The following is a 20,837-nucleotide window of genomic DNA, read 5'->3' on the forward strand; positions in this document are numbered from 1 at the left end:
ACGCATACTCCTTGTATTCTCTAAAATAAGCAAGTCAGCACCTATAGATTCATGTCGGATCATTGGATTGGCGATCTGGATCGATTTGAATCAACTATCCAGAAAAACAAAGCAAAAATTAGTATAAATGCCTCATGAACCTCTAGGAAGAGCTACTCCTAAACAAACCATGCCTTGGACTCTTAACATGGGTACGGCACAATCCCACACAGTTAAAATGGCAATGGCACTGATGATTCTTTTGGTGTTAGAGAGAAGTGGAAAAGTGAGGTGCAGGGTTGTGTTATTTATATTTGGGGACTCTCTCACTGATGTTGGCAACAACAATTATCTGAATAGAACTTTGGCCAAAGCTAATTTCCCTAGGTATGGCATTGACATGGGAAATGGGAAACCAACTGGCAGGTTCACTAATGGCCGCACTGTGGCTGACATTGTGGGTAGGATCATCTTTCTCTCTCTCAATATGAAAACATTCACTAGACAGCTTTCAGTTTTGATTTTGAACGATATAATAATTAGTCTTACTATACTTCCCCTATTGTATGTAAGATACATATTTCTCAAATATAAAATGTATTAAAGTTGCCCAACTTTATTCAGCGAGTCGAATCATTCAAAAGTAGCTCACCAACCAATTGAAACAAGTGTTTTGATCAATCTTTTATGAAACTGAATTTTGTTTTTAACCAGACTGGCCAAGATATTAGTTGTTGGTCTGACCCATCAGATAGACAATTGGATTGTGTCATGATAACTATGGTTCACAGTGATTACAACTCTACTAGACATCTCTTCTTTCAGTAATTTGATACGAGATATGTGAAAATATTCGCTTAGGAGGCTTTTGGTTTGAAAAATGATTACCAAAATAGGGCTCGTACTCTGTAACCTGGCAAAGTGCTCAGTCTCGATGACTATCCCCAAAAATCAGGTGATCCTGACATGAGTCATAAAGAATATATATATAGATAGGAAAAATGTTGCAACCTTAAAATTTAGAAGTACAGATGCACCTGAAAAATCCATCAGAAAGTTGTTTTAATTTTGAAAAACCCTCTGTTTGAACATCTCGAGATCGAGATGTATGAATATAAAAAAAAAAATTAGTTTTTGAGTCCCAAAAATAGTGCATCTTGCAACACATTATCTAGACTGTCCACTTTCAAGATTTTCGTATGTTTATATATCTCCTTGATTTGAACCAGTTTTGGAGTTTAAATTTTTTTAATTAGATATGAAAATAGATTTTAAGATGATCCTAAGAAGTTTTTACAACAAAATTACATGTTATGATAAATTTTGGAGGTGCTTCTTAATTGGATTGTTTAAGGTTGCAACCTTGTAGAAACCGCACCCATATATATATATATATATATATATATATATAGTTTTCTTCTAGACTCGGCAGAGTTGATTTTGACTCGGGCTTGGAACACTTGAGAATCAGTGTACAAGCTCGTGTTTTTAAGCACTGGCTTTTTACAGATGATAAGTAGACAAATTCACTCTCAAGAAGTAGTAGATTAATTGATAAAAGTTGGTAGATTATTTACAAACCGACCAACAGTTTAAATGAATGAATGTGCAACCAAGTTTTTTTAAGATCATGATGAATGTAACCTTGAGAGCCTACAATATCACTTTCTCATTATCTCTCCTAAGTTTATACAAGGGATCTCTCTTTTCTTAAGCCATGTAATTCACAAACATATATTTCATGACTATACCCCTGTAATTTTGGTGACATACTACTGGCAAGCTTTTAGAAGTCGGACTCAATCTTGGACTTGCTAAGGGCCCAAGCCCGAGCCACCCCAGTCGTACTCAGGCGAGTCAGAGTTGGATCTGGTGGTTTTAATGTGAAAAATGTAAAACCTATGGAAATGTAGGAGATCAGGGAGATTCCATGGTTTTCCTCGCCCATGATCGCCTAGCTCCCGATCTACGGCAACTGGGCAAGTTCCAATTAGGCTTGGCAATTTCTTAAACATTGCTAATAGTTTTGTGTCCAAGCTATTTTGCTCCTTGTGTTTGCTGATTCTTTGCATTTTGTAGGTGATAAAATGGGTCTCCCTAGACCACCTGCTTTTTTAGATCCATCTTCAACAACTGATGTCATACTGAAAAATGGAGCAAATTATGCCTCTGGTGGAGGTGGGATCCTAAATGAAACTGGAGAGTTCTTTGTAAGTACAAGCATGAAAGACTCTATGCAAAGACGACATGTTTCATATAAATGTTTTTCTTGTCCAAAAACATTGAGAAAAGAATTACCTGTTTTTATTCAATGTCTTGCATTTTATAGGTGCAAAGGCTATCTTTCTACAAACAAATTGAGCTATTTCAAGGCACTAGAGAAATGATTGTAAGAAGTATTGGAAGTGATGAGGCAGATGTGTTTCTTAAAAATGCATACTTTGTGGTTGCTATGGGGAGCAATGACTTTCTCAACAACTTCTTGCTTCCAATTTATGGTGACTATTGGACATACAATGCAGATGAATTCACCAACTACTCGATGACAACACTAGAGAAACAACTAATTGTTAGTGTAGCATATGGAATAGCTCTTTCCTCTATACTAGCATATGAAACAACTACTCTTTAATTTTTTATTTTTTTATTTTTATTTATCTTGAGTGGGAATGTGGCGGGATTGGATCCCTTGATGTTGGACTGTGGTTTCAATGCCTTAACCACTAAGCCAAGAGGCCCCTATTCCTCCTTTCAAGAAATTTTGAGCATAGTTATTAGAACTGGACCAGATATGCCAGTCCAACAGGTCAGACCACTGATGAGACCCTATACCAGTTAAAGCTAGCTAAAACACTAGATCTTGGAGACACATTTAATTTAGAAAAATCTGTAATTATATTTTTGTGTTTTTACTGGTTTTCATTAGTCCAACTAATTTGATAACTGGCTCAACCTCTAATTGAACCCGAGAGAATACTTTGTCATTTTGCTATTCAGTCTGGTTCTAATAACATTGATTTTGAGCAACATAGAATCCAGACTGATTGCTCTATATTCCTATCTTTCTAGTTAGGGGTGGCAATGGGCTGGGTTGGCCGGCCTAGTCCTATCAGTATCCCCTAAAGAAAGTAGGGCCTAGGCCACAAAATGTCACATGAGGGCCAGGCTGTTTGGCCCAATGGTATGGCCGCGCCTGGGCAAGGGCCATGACAGGGCTGCCCGGGTTATGCTCTGTTCCTTTAGTTTTTGTTTTATTTTAGACTTCGATTTTGTTTGGCCCTTAGAGGGCTAAGGCCTCTTTGGTCCAGTTCAAGATGGCGGGCCTATGAGAGCCCTATGGGGACAAGGGCTGGGCTAGGGGTAGGAGTGGCCTAACCCGATGCCAATCCTACCCTCAATTGGTGAGGCCTTTGAAAATTTTGAGCTTGATACCTTCTGATTTTATCTCAAAAGTGTTCTAGTGATGTGCCATTTAACTATAGTTTGGAAGTTGCAGCTATTGCATAGCATGGGAGCAAGACGAATCACATTTATTGGTGTTGGACCTTTGGGTTGTATTCCTCTTGCACGCATCATCAGCCTCTTTGGTGGATGCCAAGAATATGTGAACAACATAGTCATGAAATTCAATAATGCAGCTAACCAGCTCTTACAAGCTTTATCAACACGTTTGAGTAACTCAACCTTCATATTTAGTGATGCATATACTATCGTATTGGAAATAATTGACAATCCTCACAAATATGGTAAGCTACATGGATTATCATTAAACTCAAAAATAACTGAAGACTGGCTTGTCTTCTCTATATGTCATCAATATTTATCTCATCAATTTTTTAGAAGGAAAATTTGGTGACTTTTTTTTATTGTAAAGTTTGAGGGTTTCTTTTTAAAGATAAAAGAAATATCATAGTTCTAATGTTTTGTGTGGATGTAATTAGGGTTTGATGACTCAAAGACTCCATGTTGCACTGTTGGTGTAATTCGACCAACTTTTACATGTCTTCCAATGTCGAGCCTATGCAAAGATAGAAGGAAATATGTATTTTGGGATGAGTTTCATCCATCTGATGCAGCTAATGAGATAATTGCTTATCAAATTATGTCAAACCTTTGATAAGAGCTTCTTATTCTTCCATTGTATGGAGTATATGCTTATGTAGACTTGTTTGAGTTGCATATACTAGTCTTGTGCTTGATGTATAAAACTGTCCTCTCAAAGGGTTATTCTATGTAATTAATTAGTATTTTATTAATGGGAGCTCTCCCCCATTGATTTACCAAAATAAAAAAAAGAAAGAAAGAGGGGAAGTATTTTGCAGGACCTTAGCTTTATAAAGTTGTAGCTTTCAAGAAAATAGAGCTCGGTGACATTAGCAATGATAGACATAAAAAAAGGTGGATGCCAAGATCGAAAAATGATCTATCATGTAAAATCTTTTTTGGACCATCAATTTCAAGCTCCATTAATCCGCCGGATCCACACCATTTTGAGGGCTTAAATTCTATAATCAAAAGAAGAAATAGATTTTCAAGCTGTTTCTAGCACCTGTTTTGCATTTCGTAGCGCCCCCCAAACCGCAACTGAGCCCCCCCCCCCCCCCCCCCCCCCCCCCTCCCCCCCAAAAAAAAAAAAAAAACCACAATGTCACGTCACTATTTTATTTATAATTTATTCTATAAACTATTTTGATACCAAATTCTGTAGGTCCTATCTTCTATTAAACTAGCACTAGCAAAAAATATAAAAACAATATTTTCAATAAAATAAAATGATCAAAATACCTTTGAAAGTTTCAAGCGGTATTTTGGTCGTTATATTATTATATTTTATCGAAAAATTATTTTTAATATTTTTTATAGGATTGTCTCAATGAGAAGATGACCCATACTAAATTTCATATTCATACAATCTGTATAAAAAAAAAAATACTTTACAATGTTGGATCTAAGATCAAACGGTGAATAGCTCTCTCGATCAAAATTTGAGAGCTAGATGATAGGAGAAACATAGATCTTCTATACTGTAAGGAAAATATAGAAACCTTTCCCTTATACCAACAAAAAGATTTGGTGAGTGGGGATCTTTTTCACCTTGCAATGGGCAAAAGATTGGTTTTGAAAAGACGGACCATTGGCCATTTAGCTATTTTAATAATCTTTTTACTTAACTGATTGGAAAAGGACTTCAAAAGACAAAAAGAGGAATGCGTGTTTAAGTAAGAAATATCATCCTATTTTCCTTCTTTTCATTGGAATTCTAGGCATATTTAAACCCCTATGTCCTTTTGTTAGCTTTGAGTGATGGGAGAAAAATGATTAAGCTAATGCTTATGGAAAATCCATCCATATATATATATATATATATATATATATATATATATGTGTGTGTGTAAACTTAGATTGCCACACAAATTAGTTTGAGATTTATGTTAACGGTTTAATGTGACAATGATTTATATCAATAAGAAATGGGAAAGTATTTTGCAACCCTTACTTTGAATTTTGCCGGTAAATGCAATTTTGCTAATAAAAATCTTGCAAATTGATCATCTCAACCTTGAAAATCATCGATTTAAAAAAAATAAATTCAAACACTAAAATTGATATCTACTTATAAAACCTTTTCTAAAACATATATTTTAGTCTTCATAAATCAATTTGATCTTAGACCATTGGAGTGCTTCAAATTCTATAGTTAGTGGCAAGAATAGATTTGAAGGTCATTACAAAGGTGCTTGAGCTAGATTTTCAATAGGGAATTTGTTTACCAAATATTGTGATGTGGATTGAGCATTTTTAAATTTAAGATTCACGTTCTTAGGGTTGTAGTGGTAGCACGCCCCACAACATTGTCCGCATGTTGTGGTTTTCATTCTCAATGATACCCCAATAATACCGTTAAAAACAAACTTCTAAACTATTTTAAAAAACAAATAGGAGCTTGTATACGACCAAATTACATATAAAGCAAGACTTGCAAGTTCAGCACCCTTTTGTGTGTGCGTGTGGTTACCATAAGGCCTAGGCCTTGTAAAGAAAATGTTGATCGCTACATCTCCAAAACCTTCGTAAAATGAAGTTTTAATATTGAAAATCCTTATGATGATTAGAAAATATACTACTCTAGTTATGAAATTTCAAGCTAAAAAAAAGGTGTAGAATGTGTTAACACTTGAAAATTGATGGTGAACGGCCCTGAGTCATCTCAACAAAAACCAATACAACAAATTATTATAAAGGTGCGGTTTGCATAGAGCCTAGGCTCTAAACAATCAAATTGGAGCCTACCTTCCAATAGCGTTGACAAATGTGGTTTTAACACTAGAAATCTTTGTGATAGACTTAAAATATATTTTGATATTTATTTATAAAGTTCAAAGCTTCAAAAATAGTGTAGATCGACATATATATGCAAACTTGAAAATCTTGAAAATTGATGGTAAAAAAATGCATTACAAAATACACTATTTTCAAAACTTGAAATCCATTTTTCCTCATGTCCATGCATCTTGATGTCGAGATGATCAATTTGAGGATATTTGGGCATTAAAACAATATCTTCTAATGAAATTTTTGAGGTTGGCTCTGATTTGATTGTTTAAAGCCTCGGCTCTATATAAACTTTTCCCTTATTACAATGAAAAATATTTTTCTATTATTTGCACTTGATGAAAATTAGTGAAAGTATATAATAAGACTGGTTATTTTTAATACGAGGAGATTATAATCATTATTGATCATTGGATGGAAAATGGACGACTAAGGGCACGTGATTGATTGGGCACAAAAATCAAAATAAACTTTATCAAATTGTGTGATACACCTTAATTATTAGATTTTCACATTCGATGGTTAAAGGTTATTCCAACCTTTTAAAAATAACTTACCTTATACTTAAAAATTATAAGACAAATCTTGGGCGTCCAATTAAGAGAACAAATTACGAATATCCGCAAAAAATATAATCAATATACGTGGGAGGAGATACCAAGACTAGGTTGGTTGGTGGTGGATTTTGGTAACCCTTAGTATTCAGCACCTCAATATTAAAATACATGGGGTATAGGAATAGGCTCAAGGCTAAATGGTCTGTGGTCAGGGTACCAAGGTGCCACAATATGATATCTTGAACTCCATTTCTATTATGAATAAGAGGTCCCTTCTCGACTCAACTATCAAAAAAAAAAATAAAATAACTAGAGGCATTTTGGTCATTACTTCATGTAAGAGCCTTTCAAGTTTCAACCTATTTTGTTTTCACTTCATTGTCCTCACTCGCATGTGCATCGTCTCAAAGTGTTCAATGGCTGGTGTATCCGTCAACTCCTCTTTTTTTTTTCTCTCTCTTATTCTTTCTCATTTTTCAACATGAGTAGGGCATTCATTTACTTTGGGTTCCTAATTTAGGTACGTTAGATATTGAATTGTAACGGTTGGTACAACTCCTCTCTCTCATCTTTGCCAAGGTTCGCCATTAAACATGTTTCAAAACCTTGTACATATCTCATGCCTTACTCCACACTCGCAAGTTTTCCCACTCCATTGCTTCTCTCACCATGTTTAAATATGACCATGTTCCATTACACAGGCCTTAGGCAGTTGTAGAGAGAGAAAAAGTGAGCATGGAGGCGATGAAGATGGCGATTCTGATGATTCTTCTTCTTATAATAAGTGAGCATGCAAAGGGTGCCATTGTCCAATTCATCTTTGGGGACTCACTCTCTGATGTTGGGAACAACAATTACTTGCCTAGGAGCCTTGCCAAGGCCAATTTGCCCTACTATGGAATCGATTTTGGAAATGGGTTGCCTAATGGCAGATACACAAATGGGCGCACTGTTGCCGATATAATAGGTAGGTCTCTCCTGTACAATAACAAATGGCTCTCCGTTGGAAATGGTGGGCTCGCCAAGTTTTAACCATGGCATGGCCAGGCCATAAAATTTGTTAAAGGCCCGGGCCCCAATTACGCTGGTTGGCCCGGTGCTGCTGGCCTGATGGGCCGGGACCTAAGAAACAAGGGTCTGGGATGCAAAATGTGGCCCAAGGTAGAGCCATCATGGCCTCTGCGCCAGGTCCGATATTGGGCCTGCCTGGCCCGAACCTAATAGTTTCTATTGTCTTCCTTTTGGTTTACTTTTATTGTATTTGGCTTGGTCCGGCCCTGACACAGCCAAAGGCTCTTTGGCCCCATCAAGGCTGGGCTTGGCTCAGGCCAACCTTGTTGGGACTAGGGTGGGGCTAAGGCCTAGCCTAAGCTTGGCCTATTCCACCCTTAGCCCTAGCTAGGGCCTTTACTGCCACGGCCTTGCTTAGTGAAGTTTTTTTGCTGTGGCCTCTTAATTTAATTATTATTTTTTTGGTAAGTAATTTTAAAATTCCTATTAGACCAAGCTCAAACTAAGCCAAAACTGGGTTGTCCATTTGCCCGGCCTGGTTTGGCAGCAACACTGGCTTGGCCCAGCCCCAGCTAGTGGCAACCCTAGCTCACACATGAGAGAGAGAGAGAGAGAGAGAGAGAGAGAGAGAGGGGTGTGGGGTGAAGGTTGTTAGCTTCTTGTTTTAACTCTTCCCGTCCTAAAAAAATCACCAAGCAGACTTGGGCAGGAGCCAAGTGAGTTGGGTTTTAATACCTGGGAATCACTCGAGTCTCCTATTTTCTTGTAATGTTGAATATTACCTGTACGGTCAAGACAGGTAGGGATAGCAATGGACCTAGACCCGATGTGGGACCCAACGCCTAGACCTGACCCAAGTTCGGGTTTGGGTCCAACAATGGGATCTGGTGGGTCTGAATTTGGGTCCATGTGGACACAACTGGGACCCAACTTGAATAGTATTGGTATATAAATAAGGGTGCAGTTTCTATAGAGCCGAGGCTCTAAACAATCAAAGTAAAGCGCACCTTCAAATATAAGTATTTTTTTTAAAATAATATAATATTTAATAATATTTAATTAAATATAATTGTATATCTAGTTTTATTATTTAAACAATGTATGTATTTAACATAATATTTAAATATATATGATTATTATTTTTGGATATGTCTAGATCCAGTCCCGGGTCCAGTTGGGTCTGAATCCTATACTTTTTTTTTTAAGTTTGGGTCTGGGTCATGGTCCAGCCGAACCCACACCCGGCCTGTTGCCACCCGTAAAGCTAGAGGCACTCGAGCTTCGGCCCCTACCGATTTTAATTCTAGAAACATCATACTGCACTGCCTCGTATTTTTACTTTTCCAACATCATAATCATGTCAGCCATTTGTAAATAGGAAATTCAATAAAGGAAATACATATAATCAGACCATTTATTTTTTACATAAGAAGGTTAGAATTATTATTGCATGTCGGATGTGAAATCGGTTGGTTGAGGATGTGTTATTAATTGGGTACAACATAAAATTTGTGGAATATTGTGACACACTTCAATCTATTGGATTTTGCATCTAATGGCTAAAATTAAGCGTAACCTCTTTTTACCAAAAATAAATGATCTCATATTATACGATATACATTTAAAATTTGAACTACCTAACATTTTATAGTAGGTAATTTTAATAATTTCAAAACCCATTATGATGCTAGATAGGTTATTTGAAATTTGATCAAACGAATGACGCCCAATTTGAAATTAGATAGAAAACTATAGGTCTGATGTTAAACAGCCCAAATCTTGTAGGTAATTTGATAAAATTCCCTTTTTAAGGCATCTTCAGTGGAATGTATTCTGGCGTTATATCATTCTTAGCTATTTTTAAAAACAGATGTTTAATATATGTATTGATAATTAGAAATGCATGAGATGAAGCTTAGTGAAAAATTGGGTGTTTGTAGGTGACAAAATGGGTCTGCCTCGGCCTCCTGCATTTCTTGACCCCAATCTCACAGTTGACATGATACTAGAAAAGGGGGTGAACTTTGCTTCAGGTGGAGGAGGGATTCTAAACGAAACAGGGCAATGGTTTGTAAGTGTCATCTAAAACTGGCCGTGGTTTCTATAAGGTTGCAACCTTAAACAATCCAATTAAGGTGCACCTTCAATTTTTATCATAACATATAATTTTGATGTAAAATATTTTTAAGATTATCTCAAAATCCATTTTTACATAAAATTATAAACTCCAAAAATAGTCAAAATCAAGTAGATCTATAAACATATGAAAGTCTTGAAAATGGACGGTCTAGATAATATGTTGTAAGATGCACTATTTTCTGATGCTCAAAAGCTTTTTATTTTGCATAGTCATACATTTCGATGTCGAGATGATCAATAAGAGGGTTTTTTCAACATTAAAACAACCTTTTCCGATCGATTTTTTAGGTGCATCCGTAGTTCTACATTTCGAGGTTGAAACCCTATATAAACTTTTTCCCAACTACTAGTACTCTCTCTCTCTATCTCTCTCTAAAAAATAATTTGGCTAATCATGAACTCCTAGAGGAGCAAAAAGTAGACTTGGGGTGGCAATTCAATCAACCCACTGACCTGATGGTTCAACCCGACCTAGGTCTTGGTTCACACCTGAATATTGGACCCTACAGGTGGGGTATGGGGTTGGCTCCATCCATGGCCATATCAGGTCCGATCCAAGTATAATAACTTGGGCCCGACTTATACCATCCAACTAGGACCCAGTTGGGTCTGGTATGTGTTAGGCTTAGACTACCCAACTAGTGTTGTATGCATAAGCTTTAAATCCGACGTGTTAATTTTTGGCAAATAAAGTATGAGGAAAAAGAATAGAAAAAAAACAAGCAACAAAGCCAGGAAAAATAAAGCAGACACTTTTGGGGGTTTTTTAGAGAGAAAACTGTAGAGAGAAAAAAGTTTGGTGGGAGATTCAGCTATGTGTCTCTAGTTCTCTCAAGTAAGTGCTTCGTAATTTTTTTTTCTTTCAAGTAGAAAACATCAATCGTCTTTGCCCGTAGAAGTAGTCACATCTGTAACGAACTACGTAAATTTTGGTATTCTTTTTTCTGTTATTTTTTCCTGCTTTATTTTTTTTGCTTGTTTTTATTCGATCTTTTTTCTCGTACTTTATTTGTCAAAAATCAACCAAATCGGATTTAATGCTTCCAAGCACAACAACTAGACCCAGTTGATTCGGGAATGGGAATGGGTCAGGGTCAAGGTCAGGGTCAGGGTTGACCCCAACTTATTTACACCCCTAAAGAGACTTACTCTCTCCAGCAAAAAGAGCTACACAGGTTAATTTATGTAAGTTTTATCATTTGTGCTTTGTTTGCAGATTCAAAAGTTTTGCCTTTGGAAACAAATAGAGCTATTTGAGGGCACTCAGCAAATGGTTTCAAAGAAAATAGGTCGCCAAGCAGCAATGGAATTCTTCACAAATTCAAGATATGTGGTGGCCCTGGGAAGCAATGACTTCATAAACAACTACCTAATGCCTGTTTACAAGGACTCATGGACCTATACAACAACGCAATTCATAGACTACCTGATGACTACCCTCAGACAACAACTAATAGTATGTGTACCGATCTATAGCAGGAGGTTGCATGTTTTCTTTGTTATTTTTTTATCATCATCATTGTCCGAGCTTTATCCTAGTTATTTGAAGCTGACTACATGAATCTATTATACAATTCATTTTCTATTTCCTTTTAAGTCAAAATTTTATGAAGCTTGTATTGGGGCATATTGTATATTTGCTCCCTTAGGTAAAATCCTATCTAGAATCACTTTTAGGGGCCAAATTTTGCGAAATTTAGCGTGCTCAACCTAGCAGGCAAGTTAAAAAAGAAAAAAAAAAAAAAAAAAGAAAAAAAAGAAAAAAGAAAAATAATGCTGGGGCAGCTAGAAATTTTCCAAGCACCCTTAGAATCACCTCATGTTAAGTTTGATTTATTTTGGAGCTCTAGAAAGTCTTGAAATCTACACAATCTATGGAAGAATAAAATGAATGGTCCAAATCTGATATCGACCAAAAATTCAATTTTTCTAGTGGGCAGAGTACCAATTTTTGTATCATCATAATCATTAGAGTAATTTCTCAATTATTTTGGGTCAGCTACAAGAATCCTGGTCTGCCATTCTACTCTCTCAAGTATCAGTTTTTGTATAAAAGCTCTAATTTCCTATGTGTAAAAGCACTTTTACATAATCAGTTTGGGCTAGCTTGATTAGTCACTAAATAACCAATTTCTTTTTTTGGTTTGTTGGCTAAAAAAAAAAAAACTGCTTTTTTCAATATGTTAAATAACAAAATTTTATAGGTTCAACCTTGTCAAGTTTTCATTAGAATTAGCACAAAAACAGTGTGATTCATATATCATTGCACTTCTTACAGGTATTGCATGGGTATGGGGTAAGGCAATTGGTATTTTTTGGGCTAGGACCCATGGGTTGCATTCCCCTTGAACGTGTGCTAGGCATAACTGGAGGTTGTCAAACCAAAGTAAACAACATTGCTTTCCAATTCAACAAAGCAGCAAGCAACCTCTTGAAAGATTTGTCATTGCATTTACCAAATGCTACCTATAGATTTGGGGATGCATATGATGTTGTAGCTGATGTGATTCATAACCCCAACAAATATGGTATGATCTTTGCTCCCTCTCTCTCTCAATAGAACTACCAATCCGTTAAGTAGTTTATGTTATGTCCCCAATCCTCATATATTTATTAGATCATTGAAAATTTAGACCACTGTTTAAATTTTATTTTTTTCTAAAAAATAAATTACCTTGACAGCCTATCATCAACTATATATACGGGGAGTAGTTGCATATTTTAGGTGACAACCTATTGTTTAATATATATATATATATATATATATATATATATATATATATATATATGGAGGAGTGATTTTATATAACGGTTTTATAGTAATGGAATAATCTTCAAAAACTATATTAGGGCTATTTGTTTGACCCCAATTTTTAGGTATGCATTTTTTTCATTTTAATAAACAATCATAAAAAAAAACAAATACAAAACTGAAAGCGCACCATAGAAACCTTTTTATTATCCCAATTAATATAGGAGGTCTATTTTAGTGAGATGTTTAGATCTAGGGCTTGGAACGATTTTTATTTCCAAATTTTTTAAATAGTTTTATTACCATTAGGTTAAAAATGTTTTAAAAAAAAAAAATTGATTTTGAATTTGTAATACCTAGATCTTGAAATTCACCAAAATGATGGTCTAGATTCATTGTTAGAGGAGACTTATTTTGACAATATCTAAGGTGCAAATTGAAGTTTATATTTTTGAGATTGATTATTGGGGTGAAGAGAGTGTGTGCACTAAATCTGGGGTCAAATAAATATCACCAAAATGGTTTTCTAGTAGAAGTGTGATAAGATGGCTTGGATTTACTATTATAAATTTGGACTGCGACATGTATGTGCATTGTTCTATTTTTAATATTTTATGAATAATTTTGACCCTATTATTTTGGGAAGTGATGTACCTCACTTAGGTGTATAAAAAAAAAAAAACATGATACACTATTTTTTTTACCAAAATGCTCCTTACCATAGTTCTATCTCGACTGTCTGGTTCGCAATTGTTCTATAGGCAAGGTAGCTTATAGAAGGTTGTTCCATGTGTGTGTCTGTCAGGGCTTCAAGTTTTGACATTTGCACTGTCCAATATAATTTGATCAATGTTGATTTTTGCCTCCGTCCAAAGTCATTTGCTTTTTCGATGTATGTGAGCTAGTTTATCACCATTGCTCTAGAGTGACGCACAAATGGATGGTTGTTGACCCCTATAATGATTCATTTCCAGGTTTTGAAAAGTCGGACTCGCCTTGTTGCTCATTCGGCCGAATCAGACCGGCCCTCACTTGTATTCCAGCATCGAGTCTTTGCAAAGATAGAAGCAAATATGTATTCTGGGACGAGTATCACCCCACTGATGCAGCCAATGAAATAATTGCCGAGCAAATTATTGCAAATCTTGGATTCAAGCCCATCAATGCCTCAGGAGAAGCCCCCTTTGGAGCACCAGAACCTGCCCCCTCTCTATTTTAGTTAATTTCTTTTAAAATATTTTTACTTAATTATTTATAATCTTATTCCAAATATTTTCAGTTAAATATTACGTATACAAAATATAGCCTGTAGGAGGATGTTATTATTTAATTTTCATGTGTGGGACTATGGTTATCCTTTGGTTACCTTTTATAATGAATATTAAAGGAGGAAGAGAGGTGGTTTTTTTGACTTTAAGAAGTTTCTTTTCAAGGAAATTTGGCCTTGGGCTTTTTGTAAGGCTTTTGGTATTTTATATCTAAGTTGAGAGAGAGAGAGAAAGAGAAAAATTGGGTTGAAGGATGTGATCTCTATATAGTTTTGTGAAAAGATTTGCTGCTTTTGTGGAAACCATACTGTCAATTTGCTCCCTCATGTAAAACTAAGAAGCATTCTTGAGACACTAAAATGTTGGGATGTAATTTATTGAATTTAGAGCGGAAACTTATTTAAAATGCGTCAAATTACTATTTTCTTTTAAAAAAATAATGTTACGAGATTAAATAGGGAGATTCCAATTTTTTGAGGGCCAGATTTAAGTGTTAAAGAACTCAAAATTGAATTTTTATTTATTGTAAATAATTATCTATCATTTTTTAGGTAGATCCTAAAATTTGAGATAAAAATCCTCCTAAGTAGCTCTTTTGCATGAGGAAGGTAAAAAAATGGTATATAGGGCTGCAACCCCAAGTAAATCATCAACTAATAACTCATCGAAAATTACAATCCAAACATTGGAGAACCTTTACATCCATCATCTCGGCACATTATAGTTGTGAAAAAAAATTAGGACTTCAAGCCCTAAAAATAAAGAATACCATAACAAATCATCTAGACCATCCATTTCACCTTAAAAATATTTTTTCTTAGATCTGTACTATTTTTTAATTTCAAACTTTATTGTTTATGTTAGAAATTGATTTTAGAACAATCATGAAGAAATTTTTTGCTAAAAGTGCTTTTTGGACAATGATTAGAGGTGAGGCTTTATTTCATTTTCCTAACGCTTAGGCCTTATCCGGAAGCCAATACATAGTATGCTCTCGCCAGAACATGCTAGGTGTGTTTTGTTAGTTTTAGCTTGTTAAACTTCAAACATGCACTGGACACCCCTGTCCTATGTGAATCGATTTGGCAAGTCCCAAGTTGACTCGCTTCAGACCTCCGCCTTATTCTAAAGGGTGCGGTTTGTATAGAGCCGAGGCTCTAAATAATCAAAGTAAAGTGCACATTCAAATAATGTCGAGAAATATGGTTTCAATATTAGAAATTTTTATGATAGCCTTAAAATACATTTTTACATTTAATTATAATATTTAAAACTTAAAAAATAGTGTAGATTGAGCAGATATATAAAAACTTAAAAATCTTGAAAATTGACAGTCTAAAAATGTGTTACAAGATGTACTATTTCAAAACTTGAAATCTATTTTTTTTCTCATATCCCTGCATCTTAATGTCGAGATGATCTATTTGAGGATATTTGGACATCACAACAACCTCTTCTAGTGAAATTTTTGAGGTGGGCTCTAATTTGATTGTTTAAAGCATTGGCTCTATATAAACTTGGTAGTTTCCATTAGGCCTAGGCTTTAAGAAATCAAAGCAAAGCCACGCCTTGAATCCTCTTCAGAAAAATATTTTGGGCATCCGAAATCTCCATGACGGCTCTAAAGTCGATACCAACTATAAAATTTGATGCTAAAAAAATAGTAAAGATATTGTGGATCCATAAACATTTATTTTTAAGGTGAAACGGATGGTCTGGATAACATATTGCAATATACACTATTTTTAGGGCTTTACATCCTATTTTTTTCACACCCAAATGGTCGAGCCAATATGATCAATTTGTAGGTTTTCCGATACCAGAACTACAATTTTCAGTGAGTTATAAGGTGAGGCTTTACCTTTCTCAAACCATGTTAAAAAAAGAATACTCCCAAATAGGATTTTCCCTAGGGAGAAAATATAAGATGTACTCCCGCGGGTGCATGTTCAGTGTGGAGGTTGTTGACAATGCACATAGGTATTGAGTTCCCTTAATATTATGCCCTTTTGAAAAAAATAGTTATAAGGTCGTTACCTCCATGACGTTGGCATGGTTGCGTCACCCCAAATGTTTTTTAGCAGCTAAGTAATTGCCTAATTCTTGACCAACTAACAACTCTTATACTCAATTGTGTGAGCCCCATCTCTCTAATTTTTATGCTGAAATCCCTCTATTTCCATGATGCTCTTGATGACTCGGTCACAAGATTATGTGCTCCTGCAGGTGCATATTATACATTCACTCCCCCACTTGAAGCTTCATGTTTGATTACTTGTAGGACCTTATTTTGGGATGTAGACTTTTCAACCTAGCGACTACCTTTAGAAAATAATAATAAAAAGTAGCATTTGCGCTCTTATGAGCGGTTTATTTCTTAGAGGTTTCAGCTCCAGAGCATGAATTTTCAAACTTGCAGCTTCCATAGAGAGCACAGCTTCCATAGAGGGCATGGAAGCTATGAGTTCTGATTTTCCTACCAATTTTCGGATCTATGAGTTACAAAATGGGTGAAAAAACGAACATACGGAGACAAACATAAAGCCAAACACATCTTGTATGTTGCAGAAAAAATAAAATCTTAAAATTGAATGGAAGTTGTTTGATTCAATTCTTTGGCCTCTCAGATCTAAGTGTTTAGAAACTAAAACAAATGTTTTTTCTGATTTTTTTTAGCATTCATATGGTGATTGTAAAGTTGATCCCGAAATTTGACGGTGGAAAAACTCCTCTTTTGCCTGAGGTCTAAATCTATAGTGTGCTTGCGAGGGAGTACGCTACATGCCTCCCAACATTAAACCTTGAAAAACGCCTTGATATTAAACTTCAAAAGACCAACCTTGCACAAATCACAAAAGTCAATCCAGGGAACCAATCCAATCCATCAGGCTTACTACAAAGCCCTGTAACTTGAAGAATCCATCTCACTCTACCACTCTCTCTAGGATGGGCTTGCTTTCATTTTGGATCATCTCTAGTATTCTGGTCCCTTTAGCATCTCTAGCATGGAACCTTGTGAGCTTATATATCAACCCTTCGTGGTATCTTTTATTCAAGATAGTGATTTGGGATCGAGTTTTCGGAAAATATGTCTCGGGATTATCATTTCGTACTTCTTGGATGATTCGCCTGGCTATGCTAGCTCTGTTCAAAGTGGTGGGAAATCGTATGACTCGACAATTTGAGGCCATGATTTATGAGTTTTTCTTCGGTAGGCCTCAAAATCACAGTAATACAAATTCTTTTCAAGCTCAACCAGAAGTTGAAGAAGAATCAAGAAGATTGGAGGTTGAGAAGAGTGATTATGAGTTAATCATTCATGAATATCTGTTCTTGAGTCCTGATAATTACAGTGGTTCTCAGGAGGAAGAAGTTAAAGATGGTTATGTATTAGATAATACTAATAGTCATCCATCTTTAACAAAAGGAAGTAATGAGATTGCAAACCCAATACAGAGCATTGTTTTATATGACTATGACTTTCTTCAAGATGGCTCAGATATGGGAGAAGAATCAGGAGGCCTTGAACTTCAAAGAACTGATTTTGGATATGGGGAAAGTTTAATACCAGAGTTGGAAGATGTCCGAGTGGAGGATTTGAAACTTGAAAGCCAGAGTGGTGAAAGTGAAGAAGACGAGACCTTGGCGCTTGTTGTTGGTTTTGAATATCGAGCTTTGGAAAGGGAATTCCAGGAGAGAAGAGAAGAAGAAATGGATGGGTTTTACAGGGTTTACAATGAAAGGATGAAGTGGTTTGATACACTCAACTGTGAAAGAACATTGGCAATAAGTGGGTACTCAAATCTTGGTTTCTTACTGATTAAATTTCCCTGTTTCAAAAATTTTCATCATATTTAGAACATGCCTCTGTTTTTGTTCTAAAGAACCACTTATATAGAGAACCAAATTTATTTTTATTAAAATAAGCCTTTCATATAGATAACCAACTTCATTTATACCTGGATCCCTTGTAGCATTGACAAAATCTCAGAGATGATTCATTTTACAAGTGAGTTTTCACTCGTGCAAAATGAATTTGTTTTGAATGTCTAAAAGTTTAGAGGGACTTTTTGAATTAGCTGAATTTTGTTTTTATTGTTTCATAACGTTTTATCAGTCCATGATTTCATTGTGACAACGGAAAAAACTAATTATGTGTTTGAAATCTCAGGCACCATGTTAAACAAACAAGTGGGAAACTTCAGTTTATCTGATGTCTTGGCCTTTGCAACTACATATACTCCTGAAATCTATTCAAGCAAAGCTGGGATGAGAAGGCTCATGAGGAGCTTACAGAGTGACTTTGAGACTGTATATGTTGGGCAGTCATGCTTATGTTGGGATGCTCTCCATCACCAGTTCAGGAAGGTCCAGGATATGTCTTCCCCTGATGACAGGGAGAGCATTGTGTACAATTACAGTGCAGGGAGGTTTCAGCAATTCCAGGTATTGTTGGAGAGATTCATGGAGAATGAGAAGTTCTATGGAGAAAGATTCTGGAGTTATGTCCAGTGCAGGTTTTCTCAGAAATATTTCCTCCATGTTCCTGCTATAGCTGGTAGTGTGCCCTGTTTTTCTCTGCTTTAACGCGTATTCTTGAATCTTGATCTCGCGTTATAATATGTTAATATTAGTTGCACTCCAATACCATGTCCACTGCTCTCTCATGGTTGGTCAGCAGTAGGAATCGAACTTATTACAGTCTTCCAAATCATAAACAACTAACCTCTCAAGTACAATCCCCTCTCACTTACACACACACAACAAATAAGTTCACAACCCTCTCATTGTCTCACTTTCTCCCTCTCTCTCTCACACATACAAAAATAAGTTCATGACCCCTTCTCCCTCTTGTTGGATATGGTGATATCCAAAATCACCCACATAATTATGTGGGATTGAGATTGATATTGATAAGTTTCTTAAAGAAAATAGACCAAAATGATTAGGACTCTTGGATATATCTCCTGGTTTTTTAGACATATGTAACATCTAGAAGAAATTTTCTATTTAGGGTGGATTCCTAACTTTATATACATGGGTTGAAAGAGTAGAGAATTTAGTGTGTCTTAGTTGGGTCACCATATGGGAAAGATGACTTCCTCTAGAAAGAGAGGGAGGCAGGGCCTCTTGTACATGAGATGCAAGTTCTCTCTTAGAGAGAAGAAAGCTTTCTATGGAGAAAAACATTAGTTTGTTGTAGAGAAGCACTTCCCATAGAGATTTTAGGTGGTTTTACCTTTTAGTTAGCGAGAAAATCAGTTTCTCATTGTCTCGTGTCTCTATCTGGTATTATCGATAATGATTGCCACAAGTAAAGAGAAGGAAGAACGACATGTAGTGTCGGTTGAAAGAGTGGTCTAAAAGGATTTGCTCGACTTGGTTTTGTTAAGGGTTAGAGAGGTAAACTCTATATCCCAAAATCTTTGATATAACTTTCATTGGTATAGTGGATTTTAGTTTGCCGTGCCCATAGCCCTTTTAAGGTGAACTATATAAATCTTTGCAATCTTGTGGTATGTATTTCATGCTTTATTTATCATACTTTATTTGTCAAAAATCAACCCATTGAATTTAGAGCTTTCACGTACAACACCTCTCTCTCTCATGCATTTTCTTTTATTGGATAACTAGAATTTAGTGTAAAATTCTTATTAAGTAAAGGATACTTGCAAGGAGTGGAGAGAAGCACAGAGAAAACAATGACACCAGAAGAACTGGTCAGAGTGATAGAGGACTCAATAAAGACATTTTGGGCTTTTATCAAAACAGACAGTAAGTGTTCTTCTTGGAATCTTCAAGGCCTTTTTTTCACCCACCCTAGAGTTGAAGACCCAAGAGACTTAGAGGTACTCAGTGACCTCAAAAGGAGACTTCATGCAGTAAGTCCAAAAATGTTTTCATTATTTAAACCTCAATTCTCTTTTTCTAAGAGCTTTCAAGACTCAAAATGTTTATTTGGGTTTGTTTTTTTTTTCCTCAATTGTGGGTTGGTTTTATTTTTAATTGTTCTTTTCTATTGTGCAGAAGGAAATTGAGATGAAGGGGTTGCAAAGAAAGAATAGGTGCTGGGTGAAGAGGTCAACCCCTATCCAAGAATCAGATAGAATGGAGATGTTGTTTTGTATGATCGATATGAAACTCATCTCCAGGGTTTTGAAGATGTCTACTATTACCTCCGATCAACTCATCTGGTGTCAAAAGAAGCTGAACCATATTGAGTTTAGGGGAGGCAGGGCGGCAGAGAGAGATTGCACAGGCTATCTATTTCCATCTTCATGACATTCCCACCAGATCTAGGACTTCCAGTTTTGATTTTGTGTATAGAGTTTTGTCTGCTGGGACTCTGGTGTGTGAGAGGGGGGGGCAATGCTTGGATTGTGTACAGTTCGTGTGCTGGGTATACTATTGTAGAGAAGCGTTGTAGAGGGCCTTTGTATTCCTTTTTGTAAAAATAAAAGAAGACTTACAAAGAATGAAGTCAATTTGACTGAATTTTAATACTTAGATCTTGTCCCCTAGCTTTTGGTGCAATACCGTGACGTCTTCTCCCTTATCCAAATCAAGCTAACCTCAATCCCTGAAAAGAAAGTTTTAGGAAAGCATTACGCAAAGCTTTATTTACAAAAGTTGGCGAATAAATAAAGGTGGCTCTTAAATGTTAAAGGTAAAGCCTGATTTTTTTTACTTTTACTAATGGACATGGCAAGTCATTGTGGACATGATTCCTATGTTTTGAGGCTCATGTGAACCCCAGTGTATGACAAATCCCCAACTCGGCTCGGGCCTCACCTGAGT

The 20,837-nt window shown here is 35.9% G+C and overlaps 2 protein-coding genes across 3 annotated transcripts; both read left to right on the forward strand.

Moving 5' to 3' along the window:
• Nucleotides 1-14,041, forward strand: LOC18422253 (uncharacterized). The gene is made up of 11 exons (XM_020666292.2): nucleotides 1-440; nucleotides 2,059-2,189; nucleotides 2,309-2,548; nucleotides 3,476-3,725; nucleotides 3,921-4,083; nucleotides 4,167-4,179; nucleotides 7,578-7,836; nucleotides 9,821-9,951; nucleotides 11,236-11,475; nucleotides 12,298-12,547; nucleotides 13,746-14,041. The coding sequence occupies exons 1-11, from the start codon at nucleotides 128-130 to the stop codon at nucleotides 13,988-13,990; spliced, it is 2,235 nt and encodes a 744-aa protein (XP_020521951.2). The 5' UTR covers nucleotides 1-127; the 3' UTR covers nucleotides 13,991-14,041.
• Nucleotides 14,042-16,911: 2,870 nt separating this feature from the next.
• On the forward strand, nucleotides 16,912-20,540 carry LOC18422255 (uncharacterized). 2 transcript variants are annotated; one of them, XM_088866149.1, is made up of 4 exons: nucleotides 16,912-17,829; nucleotides 18,211-18,597; nucleotides 19,716-19,921; nucleotides 20,067-20,540. In XM_088866149.1, exons 1-4 carry the CDS (start codon nucleotides 16,986-16,988, stop codon nucleotides 20,319-20,321), a joined length of 1,692 nt encoding a protein of 563 aa, XP_088722275.1. In that variant the 5' UTR covers nucleotides 16,912-16,985; the 3' UTR covers nucleotides 20,322-20,540. The 2 variants fall into 2 exon arrangements, with proteins under 2 accessions (XP_088722275.1, XP_088722276.1); XM_088866150.1 differs by having other exon boundaries at nucleotides 19,716-19,814; nucleotides 20,067-20,142.
• The last annotated feature ends 297 nt before the right edge of the window (nucleotides 20,541-20,837 follow it).

The sequence above is a fragment of the Amborella trichopoda genome, chromosome 4, assembly GCF_054954075.1.
Source record: "Amborella trichopoda isolate Santa Cruz 75 chromosome 4, AtrichopodaSantaCruz75HAP2 v2.0, whole genome shotgun sequence".
Lineage (NCBI taxonomy): Eukaryota > Viridiplantae > Streptophyta > Magnoliopsida > Amborellales > Amborellaceae > Amborella > Amborella trichopoda.

Excerpts from the sequence above, each read along its gene's own strand:
- LOC18422253 (XM_020666292.2), top strand. The coding sequence starts at position 128 with ATGCCTCATGAACCTCTAGGAAGAGCTACTCCTAAACAAACCATGCCT. Across the intron at positions 3,726-3,920 it reads TGACAATCCTCACAAATATG|GGTTTGATGACTCAAAGACT; the intron begins GTAAGCTACATG and ends GGATGTAATTAG. Across the intron at positions 12,548-13,745 it reads TCATAACCCCAACAAATATG|GTTTTGAAAAGTCGGACTCG; the intron begins GTATGATCTTTG and ends ATTCATTTCCAG.
- LOC18422255 (XM_088866149.1), top strand. The coding sequence starts at position 16,986 with ATGGGCTTGCTTTCATTTTGGATCATCTCTAGTATTCTGGTCCCTTTA. Across the intron at positions 17,830-18,210 it reads TGAAAGAACATTGGCAATAA|GCACCATGTTAAACAAACAA; the intron begins GTGGGTACTCAA and ends TTGAAATCTCAG. Across the intron at positions 19,922-20,066 it reads TCAAAAGGAGACTTCATGCA|AAGGAAATTGAGATGAAGGG; the intron begins GTAAGTCCAAAA and ends TCTATTGTGCAG.